Genomic DNA, 21,835 nt, shown 5'->3' with positions numbered 1-21,835 from the left:
GCTGCAGAAAATCATGGTACCCTAGGCTAGCACTCCCAGTCCAGCTGAGAAGGCAAGCAAGTTAATAACTACTTACTGTCTTGAATTTCCACATATTTCACCAACATAACTAAAGAATGTAGCAAAAACCTGCCAAAGTATCATTCCTTTGTTCCTCGCTGGCTGAGTGATTTTGCAATCGGGGCAGCCTTTATGTGTGGTTTGATGGCAAAGTTGGAGAACCGAAAGGAGTGAAGGATGGCATCTACCTGACAGGAGGACAAAGGAAAGGGCCAATTTTTCTTCAAGTTTCTTCTCATCCTTTCTCTTTGCAAGGCAAAAATCAACTCTACTACATAGAATCATTTATTGTAGAAAATTCTTTAAGGCCAGTTTTAAAATTTCCACTTACCAAAATATGCACAGAGCTTTGTTATAGAATCTTTCTTTACAATGACGGTACTGGAGGGCTCAACAAAAGGTTAAGTGATATGTATCCTTCGTTCATTCATTCATTCCACAAATAACTATGGAGTGCAGAGGATACAGCAGTGAATGCTACAATATTCTGGTAGGTCAGAAAGTGGTCAGAGTGAAGCAATATGATTCTTCGGTGCACAAACCAGCCTCGAAACTGTCAGCAATATTACATGTCTGAAGTTACTGAAAAAGATTTGTATCAAACCCTGAAGCTCTGCGGAGGAGCACTTGAACATTGTCACAATTGTATAGACCTAGCTAATGGACTTGCAGTTTCTAGAAAGAGATAATGGACACCTGAGAGATAAAGCACATGAGAGATCAGTTTGCCAAAGTGAGTTTGAACAGCAAAGCCTGCTGATTGAAGAGGTAATGATACCAGCTACTATGCCAGGCTGTTGTGTACTGCTGGAAGAGGAGGAACAGGATTTAAAGGAAAGAACTTTGTTACTAGAGACCCAACCCTCACTTGTGGCAAACCCTTCGGGGCACAAGGAGCCAAGAGCATTGCTTTGCTAACTACAGAGAGCGCATAGGAGCAATGGCGGTGATGGAGTTAAGAGTCCGGAAAATGTCGCTGGCAGGATGAGAGCGAACAAACCAAGGGCATCAGAAAAACATTGGTCAACAGAGCAAAAAGACTGAAGAACCTCAGGTGCCATTTCCACATGGACTCAGAAGGATTACGGGGGCAAGGGGAGGACTCTCCAGAAAAGAAAACACTGAACATTTTGCTAATGAAGAGGAAAGGAGTCCCAGATCAGTAAGCTCTGAGGTACTACAAGTGAGATCTGGAAAACATCCATGATCGATCAAAGAGTTACAATTAGATATCATATCTTTACAATGGATAGACTCATTTCAATGGCACCATCCATCCATATGACATTTAAAGATACTAAGCTTATGATCTTCGATAATATTTTTCAAAGGATCACACTGATTGGTTTGAAAAAAAGGTGCAGTAAGAGAGAGCTTAGTATTTCATTACTGAAAATGGATACAGAAAATATTCCCTTACAACAGTTATTTGCTAGATCATTTATTTTCTATAAATGTATAATTAATAATTGTCAAATAACAAGTAGGCGGTTCTTACATTGAAATGGCTCGTGGAAAAGTCTTAGAACTATTTGTCTATACATAGATTCATCTTTAATCAGTATCTGGGCAGCTTCCAAATTCACTGGATTTTTTAGCACTGGATTAGAAAGCATAACCTACAGGAAAAATATAGAACGTAGGTTTCATTTTCAGTAAATTTTTTCTTAGAGCACAAAGACAAACCAATACATAAAACAATACTCAAGAAGCATTTACTAAATACCTACATTGTATTTACCTGGAGAGAGATACAAAGACAAACGAGACATGGTTCCTACTCTTGAGAAACTCTTAATTTATCTTGGTTTTATACTGTATATTCATTAGCCAAATATGATCAAGGAGAGTTATAAGTTCCTTCCTATAACTTATTCCATGCTGTCACATAGATTTAAATTGGACATATGTGCAAAGGAAACTAAATATTAGGAAACATTAAAACATTTTCATTAAAAACTAAAATTGCACTTTAACATGAGATCATATTTAGATTATAGGTAAAACAAACACATATATTAAGGCTTGTATACACTTCAATATCTCTTCAGATCATCTAATGATTAATTTGTTATCTGTAGTAGTTTTCCATTGCTTCCGTAACAAATTACCACAAATTTAGTGCTTAAAAAAAACAAATTTATTATCTCACACTTCTGCAGGTGAAAAATCTAGGGTGATTGGGCTGTGTTCCCTTTCTCAGATATAACAAGACTGAAACCAAGGTGTTGGCTGACTGGACTCTTCTCAGAGTTTCTGGACGAATCTGCTTCCAAGCTCATTCAGGTTGTTTGTTAGCTAAATTCAGTCCTTTGGATAAGTAGGGCCAAGGTCCCTGTTTCTTTGCTGACTGTTAGCTGGGGGCCACCCTCAGCTCCAAGAGGTCTCTTGCAGGTCCTCACACTTGAACCCCTATATCACAGGGGGAGTAAAGTTGTGAAAAATCCTTCTCATGCTTGGAATCTTCCTAGTGTCCCCTCCTGCCAGATCCCTTCGCCTTCTTCCACTGTATCTCTGAGTGACTCTTCTGCCTTGCTCCTCTATTGTTAAAGGCTCCTGTGATTATTTTGTTCCCCTATCCCTGCTGCATAATTCAGGATAACTTTCTAATTTTAATGTCAGCTGATTAGTAACCTTAATTTCACCTACAAGGTCTTTTCACATCATTACCTAGACTAGTGTTTGATTGAATAACCAGAGGATGAGAGTGGTGGAAGATATCTTTAAGTCTGTCTACCGTAATGTATATGCATCTGAACAAAATAGGGGACCAGTAGTAAGCAACATTTAATAGTTCTGCTAGACCACGATCTTGTTTATCTGGATTTCAAAATTAATATTAGCCCAAGCTGCATTTAATAATTCAGTATTTTCAATATTACATTATAACATGCAGACTATATAATAAAATATAATCAAAATAATAACTAATAGAATACCAAAATGTAGATGTGGGTCAAAGTGGATAATTGTGACTTAAGAGTCATGGAAATGATGGCAATCTTTCACTAATGAAAGTAATAATCTAACATCTAATATTTCAAAAGCAACAAGAATTTTCTGCTATTTGAGTTTTCCTATTTGAAAAATACATTTGAGCTACATTTCCAAGGATATTATAATTGCCTTTAAAAAATCAATGTGGATTGTACTACACCTTCCAAAGTGAGTGGGAAGCAGATGAAACTTATCTTCAAGAACAAGCTTTTAGTCTTTGGCCAGAAAGATAATCATACTCAGAAAGGCACATCTGGTAAAGTTTATTCAATAGTCTTTACATTGACACAGCACCTAAGACCTTTGCATATAATGTGTATACAAGATACTAAGAATACTTAATGATTTTTAAGAACTGGACTATAAGGAATATATTAAAACATATAAATCAGACGGCCTGCTACAATAGTAAAACAGAAAAATCCAACTTTTAACTTAGCCATGTGATAGTATAAAATAACATAGGAAGCTCTGCAGAGGATAAGTACAAAAATCTGAAACATCAGTAAACAACTGCACCAGTAGGCATATTTTATAATATCCAATTAGTTAAAGACCATGAATTTGAAATTCATTCTACAAATGGGTGTTGCTGTTTACCTTTGCATTACATACGGAAGTGTTAAAAAAATTAAGATTGTAAAAAAATTTGGAGATGATTAGTATAAAAAGACATAAAAATATTTTAAACACCATTTCAAGTATCACTCCCTTGAATAACGATGTGATAATTACAAATATGTCTCATCTGTTATTCAAAGGGAAGTATAAGAAATTATGGTCTATACTGTCCACTACAGTAGGCTCTAGCTATGTATGACAATTTAAATTTAAATTACTTAAAATTAAATAAAATGAAAAACTCGGTTCCTCAGTTACACTAGCCACATTTCAAGTAACCACATGTGACTAGAAGCTACTACATTGGACAAGGAAGATAGTGGACATGTCCATAAGTGCAGAAAGTTCTAATGATACTTATTGACCTTGAAAGAACTATTCAATAGACATTAAAATATTAACCATAGTGAGATAAAAATTACTTGAGATAAAAGGTTAAGTGAAAAAGAAACGAGCTATATAATTTATACCTATGTACCATAATTGCAATGATGCAAAAATTCAGGTTCTTTCTCCCATTCATGCTACTTAGCTCCTACCAAATGTCAACATTGTACTGGGTAGTTAGTTATTGGAGAATCAAAGACTAATCAGACCTATTCCCTGACCTTGAGGAAGTTGTAGTCTAGTAGGGTAAGACTGATTAAAAAAAACCAGTATATGCATTACAGTATTACAAAGGTCTGTTAGAAATTTGCTTAGGATACTGCTTTCTGGGTGAGTGGCAAAGGAAGTCCCTCTAAAACCAAAGCCATCAGTTCCACCTAGGAAAGAAAATCAAGAAAGACATTTCAGAGGAAGGCTCAATTGACCTGACTCTTAAAATGCGAGCAGCTGTTTGCTGGACAGACTGAGAGAAAAGGTCCAAGACTTGCTTAGGTTTGTAACTTTAGAGTTTATAACTCTAGAAATGCTTTTAAACCTGAAGTGAACTTAGCACTCTGAGTAAAGAAAAGCATGAAGATATTATAGGAGTGGAATTGCATGGTATGTTAGAGCCCAGGTGTGAGAAATAAATCATTTGTCAGACAACAGAACTGGGCTTTACTCTGCAGTGAATGTGGAACTGAAAGATTTTAAACAGAAAAATAGGAGAAAAGATCAGAAGGAAATGCTAATAACGGTAGGATTCGGGTTTTTCTTTATGATTACTGGTGATTTTGTTTTCCTTTGTACTGTCTTAAAAATCTTTTGTAATGCAGGCATATTTGTTTTACAAATCTGTTTGAAAAATAAAAAGACAAATAACTTTGTCATCTACTGGCTTTCCGTGATATATTTTCATGACAACACTGTTGTCACTTTGCATTACTGCTTAAAAGTAAGAACTATTGTAATATTAACTAGCTTTATTGAATTATTTTCTTGGACCACACATGGTTCTAAGTATTTTACATGTATTAATGCATTTAATCCTTACAAGTTAAATGAAGTAGCTACTGACAGCTCCGTTTTACTGATGAAGAAATTGAGGCATTGAGATGTGAAGAAACTTGTCCAATGGTACAGAGGTGTTAAAAGGCAGAACCAGGATATGAAGCCAAGCAATCTAATCTCAGAATCCCAAATTTACCTTTTATTAAATTATCCTGCAACTCAAAATTTTCACCATTTCATTCTGGTTTGCCCTTACTCATTTACATTTTTTGAGAACACTCAGTTTCTATTCTTAAGGCAGATCCTAGTTTAGGTGGAAAAGTTAGGACTATGACTTAGTTTAAAGGAATCCAAAAGATCAACCTGTTATCTGCATATCATGCTCACTCACTTCCTTAAATTTTTTGCTAAAGGTCTCTCCATATGTATTTTTAAAATGAATGAATAAGTGAAAGAATGAGTAAATGAAATATTGACTCTTTAAAAAAGATAAAATTTTATTCAGTATTCTAAGGTGATTAGACAGAATACTATTATTTTATTTAAACAATAAGAAATGGAAGAAATGGGATTTGTATTATAATTCTGCTACTAAAAAATTCAATTAAGCCAGTAGACTTTATTATCCTAGTGTTCTAGATAATCAAAATTTAGCAGTTTATCTTCACATGTTATGATAAGTAGGCCCATTCACATAGAACAGAACTCAGCCAGATACCAATAGTCAAAGCAAGTACCACTGAAATCATTTCTTTGGCACTGAATGAGAAAAGAGCCTTGTTGAGGGTCAAGAATAACACCACACTGGGGCATGCTTCTAAGGGCCTTGGATCAGGAAGTAAAGTGGGCATTCTAGAAATAGGCATCTATCTGAGGTGAGAAGAAAATCTCTGGTTTAATTGTTCACTGGGTTTGATATGAAAGCAAGCAGCTAGCTCTGTCAGAAAACAGGATAAAGCTGAACATTTTAAGTTGTAATCACTTGATTCACTTCTCTGAAGAAGTAAAGGTCTATGAATGAAGAAAGATATAAAAGTATGTTATAAAATAAAATTAGAAGTTGAAAGAAAACTGAAGACTATATTGCTAGAAATGAAGCCATCCACACAGTTTTCTTCTGTTATAAGGGGCTTTAACAAACAATTTCACTTTAAAATATTAGTCTTTATAATTCAAGTACCATTTTATAGTCTTGATGTAGAAGTGTCATTGATTTAAATAAGCTTACTCAAATCTTTTAAATATTTAAATAGGCAATACATATTTTATTTTTTATATTTTGAATAACTAAGATTATTAAAAGTATTAAAGAGGGCAATTTGTATTAATCTGTTCTTACCTGGAGGGTAAGTAAGATGCTGCTCAATGAATAGCATGTGTTCCACTTGTCATGGCTGTCTAAAAAATCTATACAGGGTCGACCAGTATGTTGGTCTACTGTATTAAAATAATACATTAATATTAATAGTGGTATATATAATAAAATTATTAAAAACTCATCAACATCAAAATATAGGTAAAATTTAAAGCAAATGAAAAAAGAAGAAAAATTATTTGCCATGAATATGACACATTTAATACAGTGCTAAAAGCATGGACTTTTGGTGTCAGACACACAAATTTGAACATTGACTCTATGTGATGTTGAACAATTAACTTTATCTCTCTAGGTCTCATTTTTTTAATATGTGAAATTGGGATATAATTAAAGTACCTACCTTCACTGTAAAGAGTGAATACAATAAAGTACTTAAATAGAGTACCTGACATATAGTGAATCCTTGAAAATGATAGATATCATTACTAATAATATTTTTACTAATGTGTAAATAATTTTTATAATGAAAAAGAAAAACATTTATACTCCAAAAGAAGAATTTTGCAATAAAGAGACAAAAACTGAGAAGAAAATTTTGAAAAGGTAATAAAGGAATCTTTGATTTCATATATTACATTGTATTATAAAACCACAATAATTATAGCGATGTAGTGGGACACAAGATTAGACATGAAAGAGCAATGTAATAAGAGAATTTAGAAACCAACCCTAGTATGTATTAAAATTGTTGTATGTTAAAAGTGAAATTATGATTCAGTGGTAAAAGCAAAAAACGGTATAGTGTTGCAAACTACTCATCATCCTCCAGTATCTACTCTTCCTTTATTTCTTCTCTCTGTAATAAGAAACTATACCTGTCTTCAATCCTCATAACCCCATGCTGTTTAGATGACATATAGTTGCTCAGATTATTTCTCCCAGCCTCTCCCTTAGCAAGATGTAACCATTGGACTAAGTTTCAAAAATGAGATATAAGCAGAAGTAAAATGTGCAACTTCTGGATCATATTTTCTTAAGGAAGTTATTTCGTCCTTTTTCTCTTTCTCCTTCCCTCTTCCCACTGGTTGAAAATGATGACAAAAAGTAAATGCCTCATATCCAGAAATGGAAGCCATATGTTGAAGATGGCAAAACCTCCCTGCTAGCTTTTTTCTATTATATATAGATTGAAAAGATATACAGAAGCTTAGCCTGTCCCTAACACAGTTAACTAACTAAATCTGTATTTGAAAAAAAAAAAAAAAAGGAATAGACTATGAAAAATAAAACTATAGAATAACTAGAAGAAAGTTAAAATTATTTGATTGTTTTGAGGGGGAAGATCATTTAAGCTTGAAGATAATTGTAAAAATCTCAAAGGACAAGACAATAAATATAGCTACATAAAAATTTTAAGATTCTAGGTGTAAGAAAAATAGTATCAACAAAATATAAAAATTAATAACGAATGAAGGAAAACATTTGCAACATCTAAGACAATGTGATAACATTGTTAATAAGCCTGACAATTCACGAAATAAGACACACAATCTACAGATGTGAAAAAAATGTTTAACTCACAAGTATCGAAGTACTTATTAAAACAATAGAAAGATTCTTATTAAATTGGCAAAAAAAAAAAATTTTCTCCAAAATTTTAATGCCCAGAATTGGACAGTAGTATACGCTTCCTGGTGGGTGTGTACAACATCATTGAAAGGCAATTTGGCTTTATGTATCTAAAGATTTAGATCTGTACATAGTCATCTTTTGGAGTTTGGTAGCTAATAAACAATACTTCTTTACTCCAAGGTTCATATATAATGAAATAGACTAGAGTGTTGAAAGATGCAAGTAAAAAATATCAACTTTACTGTATGTAAGACTAAAATGGAGAATGCACGTGATCAATGCTTTAATTGAGTTCCACAAAAGCCCCCCAGATTTGAACTTGATCTCTCAACTGAAGTTCTTCCTAACTTTCCTGCCTGGAGAAACAGACCACACCCATTCTAAGATCAGGCTGGTTGGAAAGAAAGTGTTGAGAAGGTGCTGAGCTACACATGCTCAGTTCTTTCTTACATCTCCCCAATTAGATAAGTCTTTCCTCCTCCTGGGGGTGAGGGACAGAAAGAAGAGCAATCACGAGCTCTCCCATATTTTCCTCTCCTCTTTATTAATGTATAAAAACACAACAGATTTCTGCATATTGATTTTTGTATCCTGAAACTTTACAGAATTCGTTTATTAGTTCCAACAGTTTTTTGGGAGAGTCTTTAATATTTTCTATACATAATATCATTTCAACTGCAAGTAGTGACAGGTTTACTTCTTCCTTTCCAATTTGTACGCCTTTTATTTCTTTTTCTTACCAAATTGATCTGGCTAGAACTTCCAAAGCTATGTTAAATAAAAGTGTCGAGTGGGCATCTTTGTTTTGCCCCTGGTCTTATTTTATATACTTTTAGGTAATTTTTTCCAAGTATATCATTACTTTTGTAATTAAAACCCATTTTCAAAGAATAAAATTAAATTTATGATACAAAACTTTTATGGGCTTGGTGAGGAAGGCCTTTCTAAATATAGTAAAACCTAGAAAATTACATAAGCTTATGTAATTTTAAATAAAAAATTGATGCAAAACTTTATATCTAATACTGCAACTATGTAGGAAAAATACACAGAGAAAAAGAAATAAATTTGGTTAAATGTTGTGTACATTTGCCATTATTTGCCTAAAATAAACACTTAGGAGTGGAATTACTGGATTAAATACAACAGGAAGGGGTATTCTTAGTCCCTCATCTTCCTCCCTCACATTTCCACAGAGTAGATCTTCCTCATTCTATTTAAGAGCAATATATATAGAACTATAGGATATTTCACTTAAAAATTCCTATATTGATAGATATTGGGGTTATTTCCCCTTTCCTTATTTCCAAAAGTGTTATTGGAAACAAACATTTAAATATTAAACATACTCTTCCACACTTGTGCTAGTATTTCTATGGAATAATTTATAAACATAGTATTACAGGAATTTAAGGCTATTTGCATTTTATATCTAATTGAAAACTGTCAAATTGCTTCCCCAAAAGGTCACACTAAAGTTATAATGTTAGAGTACCCATGTTCGCCCACCTCCAATAAAATAATTACATGTTATTATTTTAACATTTAACACAACGATGAGTCACAATTTTTGTTTTAATATTCATTTATCTTCTTACTAGTGAGGATGAACATCCTTTTATAATTATTTTTGTTATGTTTCCTCTACCAAGTGTTTAGTTATAGTCTTTGTCCATTTTTCTATTGCTTTATGTTGATTTCTTATTGATTCACACACACTCTTTATATATTACAGATATCCTGTTTTATGTGTTGCAAATATTTTCCCTCATTTTGAAAAAGCCAATGTATTTTGTCTGTTTCTAATGTCACTAGCTATAGAGAAGTTTAAAAGTAGTTTAATGTGTCATGCTTTTCCCATGGTTTCTAGGTTTTACCATATTTAGAGAGGTCTTCCTCACCGAGCCCATAAAAGTTCTATTAGACTTTTTCTTTTTAGCATTGAAAATTTTTAAATTTTTGATCAATCAGAAATTCACTTTGTGTATAACTTAAGGTAGTAATCCAACTTTTTCTAAAATGTTAATTTGTGAGCCTATCATTTTTATAATAAAAAATTAGTCCAACTAAATTATTGAACAATATAGGAGTTGTTACATTTAACATTTAGTCATTAAATGATCTTTTGGAGAATGTTTAATAACGTAGCCATAAGCTTATGTAATTTTAAATAAAAAATTGATGCAAAACTTTATATCTAATACTGCAACTATGTAGGAAAAATACACAGAGAAAAGGAAATAAATTTGGTTAAATGTTGAGAGCAGTATTTCTCTGAATTAGGATTCAAGGTGATGATTTTTCTCTTTTTATATTTTCCCCAGTAAGCATGCTTACTTTAATAACCATAATGTTTAAAATAAACATTATAAAACACTCACAAGAAACAAGGATAATAGGGACAGAGCCCCCGATGGAAAAAATCTCATTTGGTCCTTACCATTTGGATGAAAAGGAATGGTTCTAAATGTCACAACTGGAGGGACAAAATTATACTCCGGTGTAAAGTTTATTGTCAGTTGGAAGGACATTCCTATGACATAAAAACAAACATTTTTACTAAAGTGTCATATTGTACCGGTTAACTGTAACACTGAAGTTTCTTCCTACAGTTTAGCCTCCCAACGTGTCTAAAGAGTTTTATTTTTAAGTAAATTGGATCATAGGGTACAGAGACCCCTCTAGATAGTATAACAGACTCCTCACAAACTAATCTCACTATTTCATCAGCCTGTTTCTCACCAGTTCTTTTCATCCACTAACTCCAACCCCCTAAGCACCTGTCCCCTTGTCTACTCTGTCTTAATATCCTTCCCCTCCTGCCAAACCTGGCAAACTCTTATGCATTCTTCAGGACTCAATTCAAATGTCGCTCCCTTACAGAGCCATTCCTGACTCTCCAAGGAACAATAACTAATCACTGCCTCCTACGCATTCTGTTTAAAATCCATAATAGCACATATTATATTTTATTGTAATTGTCTGCTTTACATGATGTTCTCCCTGCCTCATTCAAAAACAAACAAACAAACGAACAAACAAAACTATCTTATTACTCCACGATTGAAAGAATGCATGATCACTGAAGTTTATAGAGGCCCAGTCTTCTTGAGAATTTGATTTATGGAAATTTTGGGGAAAAGCATAGGGAAAAATCAGAGATGATTGTGGGATTTTGATGCCAACCAGAATTTTGATAGCTATTCTCTGATTTCATGGAAGAGTGTTAGAATATATTTTCAATTGTTATCCTTTATTGTGCCTGTTTCTTAAAAATGTAATAACATTAAGATTTGGCATAAAGAAAAATTTAAACCTAAAATTTCCATCTATGTTTACAAATGGCCAAAAGTAAAGCCATACAATAAAAAATAACATGTGAATACTTTCAGACTTCTATAAAATTTACATAATGCAGCCTAATTTTACGAATAAAGAAGATAGACTAATAATGGCATAAAGGCTTTTTGAAAAGTAGATTGGCTTTGAAAGTATATACCATGCCAAAATGTATCCTGTAGACCTTCAATATCAGCTTCCCATTCCATCATATCTTCACTTACAGGAAAGGCAACAATACCCTTCAAATGAAAAAAAAGTCAAAGTAGAAAAAAAATCAGATATCAGGTTATGATCAATTCCAAAAAACTCTACATTTTTTTCCTGATAAATTTATTTATTTGTTGATTTGGGGAGGTGTTAAATATTGTCCTATTACACAGATGTTAAGGTAGATTCCAGGAAACACAGGCAAAAGTTTAAAATAAGTCATAAGTACGGAAATCACAAGTGGGACTAGAAGGTCAAGACTGGGCCGTGTGGCTGGCATAATAGGCAATTTAAGATTCAAATTAGAAAAGACAATAACTGAAAAGCATGCATTTTTTCAGAGCTTTTAAAAACGATATGGATGCTATATGGAAGACTTGAAGTAAGAAAATTTTCATGAAGAAAAATACAACTCCAAAATTATGTTTGTATTTAAAATAATTTTTCCCTGCAATTGAGAATATATTTCATAGAAAACCTTATCATTTATGCTGAGGAGTAGATCTGAGTATACTCAACAGATATTTCTGAGCAACCACATAGTTATTAAGTATGTTAGGTTTTAGTCTGTATAAACATAATATATTGCTATTATTTACATTATCTATAATTACAAATCATAACATAATATATTGCTATTATCTACATTATCTATAATTACACATCATTTTTCCCTTCATGGAATTATCTTTCAACAGAGAACAACAAAATTCAGGTAGAGCAGAAACAATATCAAATGTTAGGTTTATGCCTTTGGGAAGTTTGTTGTTGGACTCAATAATTATTCCTAACATCTCCAGTGAAGGCAAAATTTCTATGGCAGGGGTGGAAACAGAATAATGCCACTGAACTACCCTGAAGCAACTGTTGGTAGTTGGCATTCTACACTCTCCTGCTATGGACGACGTTTTTTTTCTATTCTTTCTCATGTGTTCCCTTTTCCGCCATCTCTTCCATTTTTAAAAATCTCCATACTACATGTGATAAATCAGCATGAGGCACCCGTCAACACTGATAACCTCATCGGTGGCATTTGAGAAGAAGTTTTCCTGTGTTAAAATTATAAGAGAAAGGAATTTATATGTTATACGTGACAGCAGTTGGCAAAAGTGTGCTGGACAGTAAGTAGTATAACACAAGACTTAAGAGCAAAGGGTTTTGGGGTCAGAAAACCCTGTGATAGAATTCTGGGGCCAAATATTTATTGAACTTTTCTGAGGCTTAAGTTTCTGGTAGGTAAAACAAAAACACTACATACAGTATTGTAATTAATGAGAGTGACCTTGCACCTACTGGTGGCCACTTACTACCTTATAGACCCTGATATTCAGGGCTTAAATTCACATAAATTACTCAGCACAATATTGTTAACTATCATTATAATGAAATAATTAAGAATTATAAATAATTATAAATGAAATACGTTGTTAACAATACTGTCGTGATATAGCTTAACTAAATCATGCCTTAAAGAATAAACGCAGATTATACTGCTTAAAAAAAAATTCGTACCCCAGTGAAACTTCCCTCCGGGTCCAACACTTCCCTCCGGGTCCCCAGTACTCACCTTATAATCGTTGTCCTTCAACTCTTGGAATTCTCTTTGCAGCAAGAAGTGAGCTCTGCTGTTCATGATAAGGCAGCAAAGGGTCTAGCACTTGTTCCCACACTCCTAGGGTTTACTCTGAGGCAGGTGTGTGAGGTTACGGGTCACTCTCTCACTCCTAGTTAACTGACCTACGTTGCTTGTTTTCTAGAGCCTCAGAACGCTGTGTGCTTCCCACATAAGTGGCTTCTAAGTTAGCATATAACAATGGCTTTCTTTTTTCCCCTGAAGCCTCTAAACGAAGACTTTCAGAAAGAAAACTTGGGCACGTTTCTTGATTGAGGCGCGTCACTGCAACGCCAGCCCACAGCTCAGTCTCAAGGCAAACCTGGACGAGCACCTGGGACAATTCCGCGTTGTTTGGGTGTGAAGTGGGTGGGGTGTTAAGAGGAGAAAGCTTACGGAGGTGGTAGAAGGTTGTTGTCTCTACTTCACTAGTGTAACTGGGTGTCCACTAAGCAGGAGGACGCAAATCGGTTGCCGAGCAACAGGCCTATGGGAAAGTAGAGAGAAGGTGGGAGCGCGAGTGTCTCTCACCCAATCAGTGACAGGGGGCAGACCTCTGGAAACCTCCGCAGCCAATTGTCTAACTTCGAAAGGCCAATGCGATCCATTTGTTTTACATTGAAAGGCCAATGAGATCCACCGTTAAGGCGGCATCCTTGTCTCTCTCAGCCCACCAACTGGTGTAGAGGGTCAGGGTAAAGTCCCGGGGTCTGGGGTGTAAGTCACAGAAGCCTTCACCTGAAGTCCCTCTCCAAAATGATCCTTTCTCTTTCTCTGAATATCAGAAACTATCAGGTGGCCAGTAGGTACAGGTCTACGCTTATAACAATATCTAACACATGGCCAGGTACCCATTCAAAATACTTTCGCATACCTTATTATGTCATGGAATCCTATAGTTACTTTGTGAGATTGCTCCAGGAACAGAAAAAACTACTTAAAATTTCTCAGATTCCCATCTCCTGCCTCAGAATTTTGGGTTGTAACCCAGCATAGCTATGTTTTAGGAGCCTACATAGCCTTAAAGAAGTTACTTAACTTCCCTGGACCCAAATTTTCTTATCTGTAATGTGCAGCTAATAATAATACCTACCTCTCAGGATTATTGTGAGGATTAAAAGAAAAAATGCCGCCAAGCGTTCAGTCACTGCCTAGAGTGATAGTCAATATCTGCACTTAACCATATGCTGGGCACACTGTTCGAAAATTTGCAGGAATTAATTTCATCCTCAAAAACAACTCTATGAGGTAGGTACTCTTATGATCCTAATTTTTACAATAAGAAAAACTGAGTCATGGAGATGCTAGATAATTTTCCTTAGGTCACACAGCTGGAATGCAGTAAAGCCAGATGCAGACCCCAGGATACCTAGCTCCAGAGTCCATGCTTTTAACTACGAGGCCGCCTTGCCTCACAAAGGTATCATGTTCTCCCACGTGAGCTATCTAGCCTTCTTTAATGAAGTATTGCTACTCTCAATAATTTTCTTTGTGCAACTGTTGTTTTTGTTTATGTTATATTTGGTGCGTTTATTTTTGGCTATATGTCTACTTGTGAACTTTCTGAGTTCCCTTCAACTAAAATGTCAACCCAAGAAAGCTGGACCACTGCTGTATAAAGTAGTGCCTGGCACATAATAAAGGCCCTATATGCATCTGTTAACTAAATGTGTATTCTGTTTTCTCTTTTAGATTATAAATTCATTAAAAAAGCAGTCTGACGTGTAACTTACAAATATATTTGTAGTACTCTGCATGTAGTTTCAAAAATATCAACTATTAGATAATCATTTTGATATTAACTTTTATCACTTTTGTACCTTCAAGTGGAGAGTAGATTTAATTAAGTCTTACTATATGCTTCTCGGGTTTTTTTTCTCAAAGTCTTTCCCCCTAAAAATAGGCCCAGAGGATTGAAAAGAGAAATGTTGCACTGTATTTTTTGTGGTGGGCAGAATTCTGAGATGACCTCCAAGACTTTAATGCCCTGCACAATCTTTAGGACTGTGACTATGATGGATTTCACTCCTGTGATTGTTATACGGCACAGTAAACTTTATGAAAGGGAGATTATCTTGGGTGAGCCTGACCTAATTGGGTGAGTCTTAAATGAATGGGACTGGGCTCTTCTTAAAGTCAGTGATTCAAAACGTGAAAAGGATTCCATGCGAGGGAGATTCTCTGTTGCTACCTTTAAAAATGAAAGGGGCCACGTGGCAAGGAATGTGGGCTGTCTCTTGGAGGTGAGAGTGACCACTGACTGACAGCCAGGAAGATAATCAGGGTCTCAGTTCCTATAACCACAAGCAACTGAATTCTGCCACAAGGGCTTAAAAGAGGGTCTGAACTCCAGATCAGAACACAACACCCTTGTGAGACTTTGAGCAGAAAATTCAGTCATGCTGTGCCCAGATCTGACCGACAGAAATGTGAGCTAAGAAACGGGTATTGTTTTAAGATTGTTAAGTTTTGATATTCTGTTACACAGCAATAGCTAACTAATATAACTTCTTACCCAGAGTGCACAACTACTGACCAAGACAAATTATGTGGCAAAAAGTCAGTTATTCACTGGATTGGGTTTACGCTGATTTAGTGTGAAAAGGACTTGAAACCAGTTAGCAGACATTAACATATGGCTTTAGATAGGGTTAGGGGATAAGATAGATGTGGCATACTGCAAAATGAAGGCTGAGCTAAGATTCACATACAAGTTTAGAGTGCACAACTACTGACCAAGACAAATTATGTGGCAAAAAGTCAGTTATTCACTGGATTGGGTTTACGCTGATTTAGTGTGAAAAGGACTTGAAACCAGTTAGCAGACATTAACATATGGCTTTAGATAGGGTTAGGGGATAAGATAGGTGTGGCATACTGAAAAATGAAGACTGAGCTAAGATTCACGTACAAGTTTTTATCCTAGGTGAGCAAGGCAACTGAAAGTGTAATTATATAACATTGGCAAAGTTAGAGGCCATCTCCAGCTTTAACAACCAAGCTTCTTCCTCCCCCTCTTTTTAAAAACAAGTTTTTCCCTCAAGATTTGAACAGATGTTTTTATTTTACTTAAACTATAAGACTGTTTTCCTCATCTACCAGGAATACGTACTAGTACAAAGTGTTAACCTCGTTCGGATTTGAACCCCCATCCTCAAGAGCAAAAGAAGGCTGAGGATTGCCAAATGTCAGCTCAGCTGTGAGAAGTGTTTTAAATCATATTTTGACGTATGTTACGCTGTTAACTAGGAAATGAAGTGCAGCACACATGCTTCTAGAAACTCTGGTTTCAAATCATATGATCCCTCCTTTGTCTTGAAGACCTTTTGATGTGCGTTCCCATATTGAGTTTCTCTGCTTTTAATAATCTTATATTCCTTCCTCAATATAAATGTCATGAAAAATACTGAATGCTAATCTTCAAAGATCAAACAGGAAGAAAGAGGTGGGTAGCCTAGTTCAGTGACTTGAATTCCTGAAATTTCTCATTTAAAATTTTTATTTTAGCTTATAAAAGCCTAGGCTCCAAGAAATGCTTGGTTCTCCTTAGTAAAGTTGAAATTGTAGGATTCCCCAAAGTTCAGAATTGTTGTTATTATAAAACAATGCATTCTGCCTCCATAAGGCACCTGAGATGCTGGGGCCAGTGATCATTATCTGTATCTATATTTGTGTCTACCTAACAGAGAGGAACTCAGAATCTATACATGCTGCCTTTTATTTCATCTTCTTTGCTTTAGTTAGGGTGACCAAGTGTCCAGGTTTGCCTGGGACTGGAGGCTTACCTTGGTCAAAGGACTTACAATACTAAAATTGGGATAGTCCCTGGCAAACTAGCCTTGTTAGTTACCTTGGCTTGGACATCAAGGACCTTTCCAGGGTAGGAATTGTTGTAGACAACTTGGTAAAAGCTGTTTGTTTTTGCCACTTGGTGATAAAGGAATCTGATTTGTTTTCTATTGCAGGTTGGTGCCCAAATCCCATAATCAGAGTTGTAAAAAATAATGCTCAGAATTCCTATAGGAGAGTATTTTAGGGAGGTTTATGAAGAAGAAATGCAATGCCTGCCTGGGCACTTTACGTGCACTGAAGTGTTTTAGAAGAATCAGGTCTCCTTTCATTTCATTCCTCACATGGGAACACCACTCATTGAGAGATACTACATTTAATAATATCTAAGTACAACTGTGACTGTTAAGAGTGTTAGGGGTGGAGGGGGAGCTATTTAAAAGGTGTAATTAGTCTAGATTTCCTTCATATATATTGGTTTAACATTACCTTTCATATTCAGTTGTCCTAGGGGTAGTTCCAGAATTTTAACATGGGACCTTTGAGGTGGCCTTTAGCTTGGAGGGGGCGTAAGGGATGACTTATGGTTTAGGAATGGCTTAGGGATGTGTCTTGAAGCTGTTTTTACTTAGTATATGTTTATTGGGGTGGTTTGAAGGGAGGTGATGGAGATTGTTGAGGGGCTGAGTCCACACCCACAACACCAGTACTGGGTGTTCTATCTACATTATGGCATACACACGAATAATTAAATAGAATATTTTGTGCTCTAAATATTTTACCACATTAGAAAATAATGTATCCCGTTATAAAAATTGTTTAATACACTGAATAATAGCAATGCTACCACTTTTTGAGCACCTACTATGTGCCAGATACTTCTCATATATTTATATATTATCATTAAAAACTCTTCTCAACTCTGAAATACAATTATATAGGACAAATATAAAATTGTATAGCATGTTTTTGAAAACTGTGTCAGGTGCTTCTCTCTGCAGTTTGCATGAATTAGCTCATTTAAGTTAATTAGCTTCAATTCTAAAGTAAATACTTTTTCAGATAAAGAAATAGTTCAGTAACTTGTCTAAATTCACATGGTTACAAGGGATGAAGGGGAGATTTAAACCCAGGCAATCTGATATCGGAACTTTTACTCTTAACTTCTTTGCTGCATTTACACCATTTTATGGAATAAGAAATAGAGATTGGCTTACTTACTCAAGGTTATCCGGCTTTTGTGCTGCAGCAGTTGAAATGTTTGTGCTGCATGCTCCCATTCTCTTCATCTGGTTCCCATGAAGAAGGGGGGCCTAGACGTAAAGTGTTGTATGCTAAGGAATTAAAAGGAGATTTTAAGGTAGCTTTTCCAGTACACTCTGAGGTGGTCTTGAAAAGTTATTATTAGAAATCTCTCGAATTGTGATAATGACCTGCATTGACAACTTGCTCTAGCGCAGGGATGACTAATAAATTTCATCTCTGGTGATATTTCTGACTGATTAGTAGGCTACCTAGGGCAGCATGTTGAAAATTTTAAGGCTAAATTTGAGCTCAGCTGGGAAGAGCACCAATTAGTGATGTCTGCCACGACTGCAAGAGAAGAGAAGGGTGCTGGTGCTGTGGGTTTGCAATACCAACTCTATCCATTGAGGGCTTTCTCCAGGTTGGGGATAGTGTCATTGTTCCCAACTATTTACCCCTTCCCTGCAAGAAGAGTCTACACCCCTGCCCGTGACTGTGATGGTGTGACTTGCAGTTCCTCTCAGTACATCGAGGTGCGTCCATGTCTTATGGTCACATTTGGCCTCAGAATTTGTGTTGACCAAGAAGTGTGAAAGGAAGATTGATATATACCCTGACTGAGCAGAAGTTTTACAGGTGATTGTGTTTGGATTCTTCCTCTAGCTCTTCCCTGTGCCCTGAGAACACCTTGTCTTCACAGACCTGGGAGCAGCTACAGCAGTAGACTCACGTCTGGTGACTGACATGAGTGAGAAATGTTTACTCTTGCAAGGCAAGGCACTGAGATTTTGATCAGTACAAGATGACCAATACAATGAATACACCCTATTTCTAGAGTGAACTCTGGAAATACAGTTAAATCCTGAACGGTCAATCTGACAGAATGTTAGTTTTAGTCTTATTAGGTTGACTCTTAATAAACTACTTAGATCACGCCATTGGAGAGTTTCAGCTCATTTCATGTGATTGTAACGTGTGTAGACTCAAAAGAAACCTTTCAGGGAATTATTAGAATGGCCCAACGGATAACTGAAGCTGTCGTTCCAAGGCCCAAGGACTGCAATGGCTTAAGGAGCACCTGCTGTAAAATGGAACCTGATCTCAACCTATTTCTGAAGCAAGTTTCAAGTGCCAGTAAGTCTGGAGAGGGCTTTAGCACTAATCTATGGCTTCATGTAGCCGGTCCTATTGTTTTGTGTGTGTATTTAAATTTACAATAAAAAACACAGGTCCATGAAGACTGACGTTTGGAACCACTTTCCATCAAACTGAATATTCCCTGAATTATCTTTATTTCAGTATGACAAGGTATTGACCTTTTTAAAAGTGTAAGTAATGTCCTTCCTAATTTTAAAGTGGGGACTTTCTCCTAATTTATCTGTTCCTGAATAAGAACATTGCTTATCTTCGCTAAAGATAAGCATTGTGTCAGGCCTGGTCAACAAATGTTATAATACTTGTTATAATACTTGTGAATAAGCAATTCATAGGTGCTTAGGATTCAACTTGTCATAAATATGTTAGCAGACCTTTTCCCTGTATGTCTCTATGTTTTTAAGTCTTTGCAGCCTGATTTCCCAGAGGATTACATTAACCTTGAGTGTTTTGATGGTTTCTAAGTCCCTCCTTCCTCTGAGGTAAGTGTCCTAATACTCTTGTCATCTATTGTAACAAACTTCAAGTGTGGTCATATTTTGGTGGCAAAAATTTTGCTCATGTGAGTTCCCTTGGCCCTTCTGCTCCTCTAATATAGCATTTCCTCCTTAGTATTTGAACTACAATGTTTTATAAATTAAGAGGAGTCTGAATTTTACCTCTACCACCTCCTTGGATCCTCCTTGCTGTTCTGAGCTTTCAGCTCTCTAAAGGCAGTGGGGAGCCTAGGCTAAGCCAAGGAGCACTCATGGTCAGGACTGTTGGACTACAGCTGGCAAAGGATCACAGCAGAACAAGCCACAGGTGACTGCATCCAGCTGATTGGGTCAGGTTGTCACAGGAAGCTCGGGATGGGGGAGCCTCTGCAGCTGCTTCTGCTTGATGCTCACTGGGAGCTGGAACTTCCCTCCTCTCAAGAAAGACCAGCCTATCCTTGACCTTAACTTTGTCCAGTTGCAACAAAGAGGAAGAGTTCTTTTAGTTGTGTTAATCATCAGTGCAAGGAAACAAAAAAAATGTACACTAAGAGACCAACTCTTTTGAGCTTGTCCATATGAAGGAAAAAGATTTTGGTGACTATCCAAGAATGTGGGTCTTGAGTGAACAAGACAAGGAATATATTCTTGACAAAAGTTAGGTGCTGTTAGATTTGTATCCAAGGGAACAACTACAAAAATATATAACCAATTGTCAAATGGTTAAAACAAAAAGGTTTCAGTGCTTAATTTGTAATTAAATAAAACTTGATTTTCTTTAAGGAGACTAAAGTGGTTAAAATGTTATTAAATGCTTATATACACATTACTAATGATATAATGACTCCCGCCCCATACCTTTAAATTATGGTGGTTCTGTGATTCTCAATCTTTGTAATATTGGAGACCTTGCTAAGGCACACTTTGCTGGGTCCCACCCCTAGAATTTCTGATTCAGTACTTCGAGGTGGGGCCTGAGAATCTGCATTTCTAACGGGTTTCACAGTCTGCTGGTCTGAGGCCCACACTTTGAGAGCCACTAGGATAGGTACTTATGTCTGAAGGTACGTAGATAATAGAGCTCTTCTTTAATCAGTATTAGTGGTTTGTAGTAGGCATTATCTGAGGTGGTACTGCAAGTCTGCAGATGTTTGGTGATTAGGGTATTAAGGGCAAGGCCCAAATCACAGAGTTGAGGGACTTGGGGATGGTGGGAGAAGAGCCTGGAGAGACAGAAGAAGGAGATGGAGGTGAAAGGCAGATTGGGATTCAAGCTAGAGGGAGAAACTGAACCTGACATGGATCTCATTGCCATGTGAAGTGATTGCTTTATTGAGTTTGATCGCTGAGGTGGTGACAAGAGCTGCACCTAAAACAGATGGATAAGGCCCTGAAGGTTTTACTGTCGTCCCTTCTGTATTAAATAGCAGAAATAGACAAGTTCTTTGAACTTTCATAATGACACTCATTTTTCTTGACAGTGTATATTAATCGCCAGATGGGAAACTCTTTCTTTTGGGCAAATGAGGTCATAAAGATAAGCTGTGACAATTAAATGGCCACATTTCTTTTATTTTATCAATATGGTTGGAATCTAAGTTGAACATAAGATGTACACAGCTTTTCCTTCTTCAGAGTTCTAAGACATGGTTTTTGATATCTAAGTTCATATGGAAACATCAAGGATGCAACTTTAAACTCAATTTTTACATTCCATTAGGTTGTAATTATTTAATATATTATCTTGATTTTAAAAATTAAAATCTTGCCATAATCTTGGTAAATAGTATATGTTCATGAAATCATTGGGATTCTCCCATCCACCTGTGGTCATTAGCAAAAGAATGCCCAAGTCTATTTTAAAAGCCTACCTTAAAAAATCATTTCGGTGGAATAGTACTAAATAGGAATTACGATTCCTCTTTCTATGAAATGTCAATCATTAGGAGAAATACTATTAAAATCCCCAAATACCTCCATGATAGCAATATTCAGGAAATACTA

At 35.8% G+C, this 21,835-nt stretch overlaps 1 protein-coding gene across 1 annotated transcript in view; it reads right to left on the bottom strand.

The window, feature by feature from the left end:
• Positions 1 to 13,187, bottom strand: part of UBE2U (ubiquitin conjugating enzyme E2 U) — a 34,376-nt gene extending 21,189 nt beyond the window's left edge. Inside the window, exons 1-5 of the mRNA XM_006919277.1 lie at positions 13,122 to 13,187; positions 11,505 to 11,586; positions 10,446 to 10,538; positions 6,395 to 6,492; positions 1,559 to 1,679 (exon numbers count right to left, since the gene is read on the bottom strand). Of these exons, the coding sequence (XP_006919339.1) occupies positions 1,559 to 1,679; positions 6,395 to 6,492; positions 10,446 to 10,538; positions 11,505 to 11,586; positions 13,122 to 13,187 (460 nt within the window). The remainder of the gene's footprint in view (positions 1 to 1,558; positions 1,680 to 6,394; positions 6,493 to 10,445; positions 10,539 to 11,504; positions 11,587 to 13,121) is intronic.
• Between the last annotated feature and the right edge of the window lie 8,648 nt (positions 13,188 to 21,835).

The sequence above is a fragment of the Pteropus alecto genome, unplaced genomic scaffold, assembly GCF_000325575.1.
Source record: "Pteropus alecto unplaced genomic scaffold, ASM32557v1 scaffold25, whole genome shotgun sequence".
NCBI lineage: Eukaryota > Metazoa > Chordata > Mammalia > Chiroptera > Pteropodidae > Pteropus > Pteropus alecto.
Note: the sequence above shows the minus strand (reverse complement) of the source record. Positions and strands in the feature narration are given on the sequence as shown.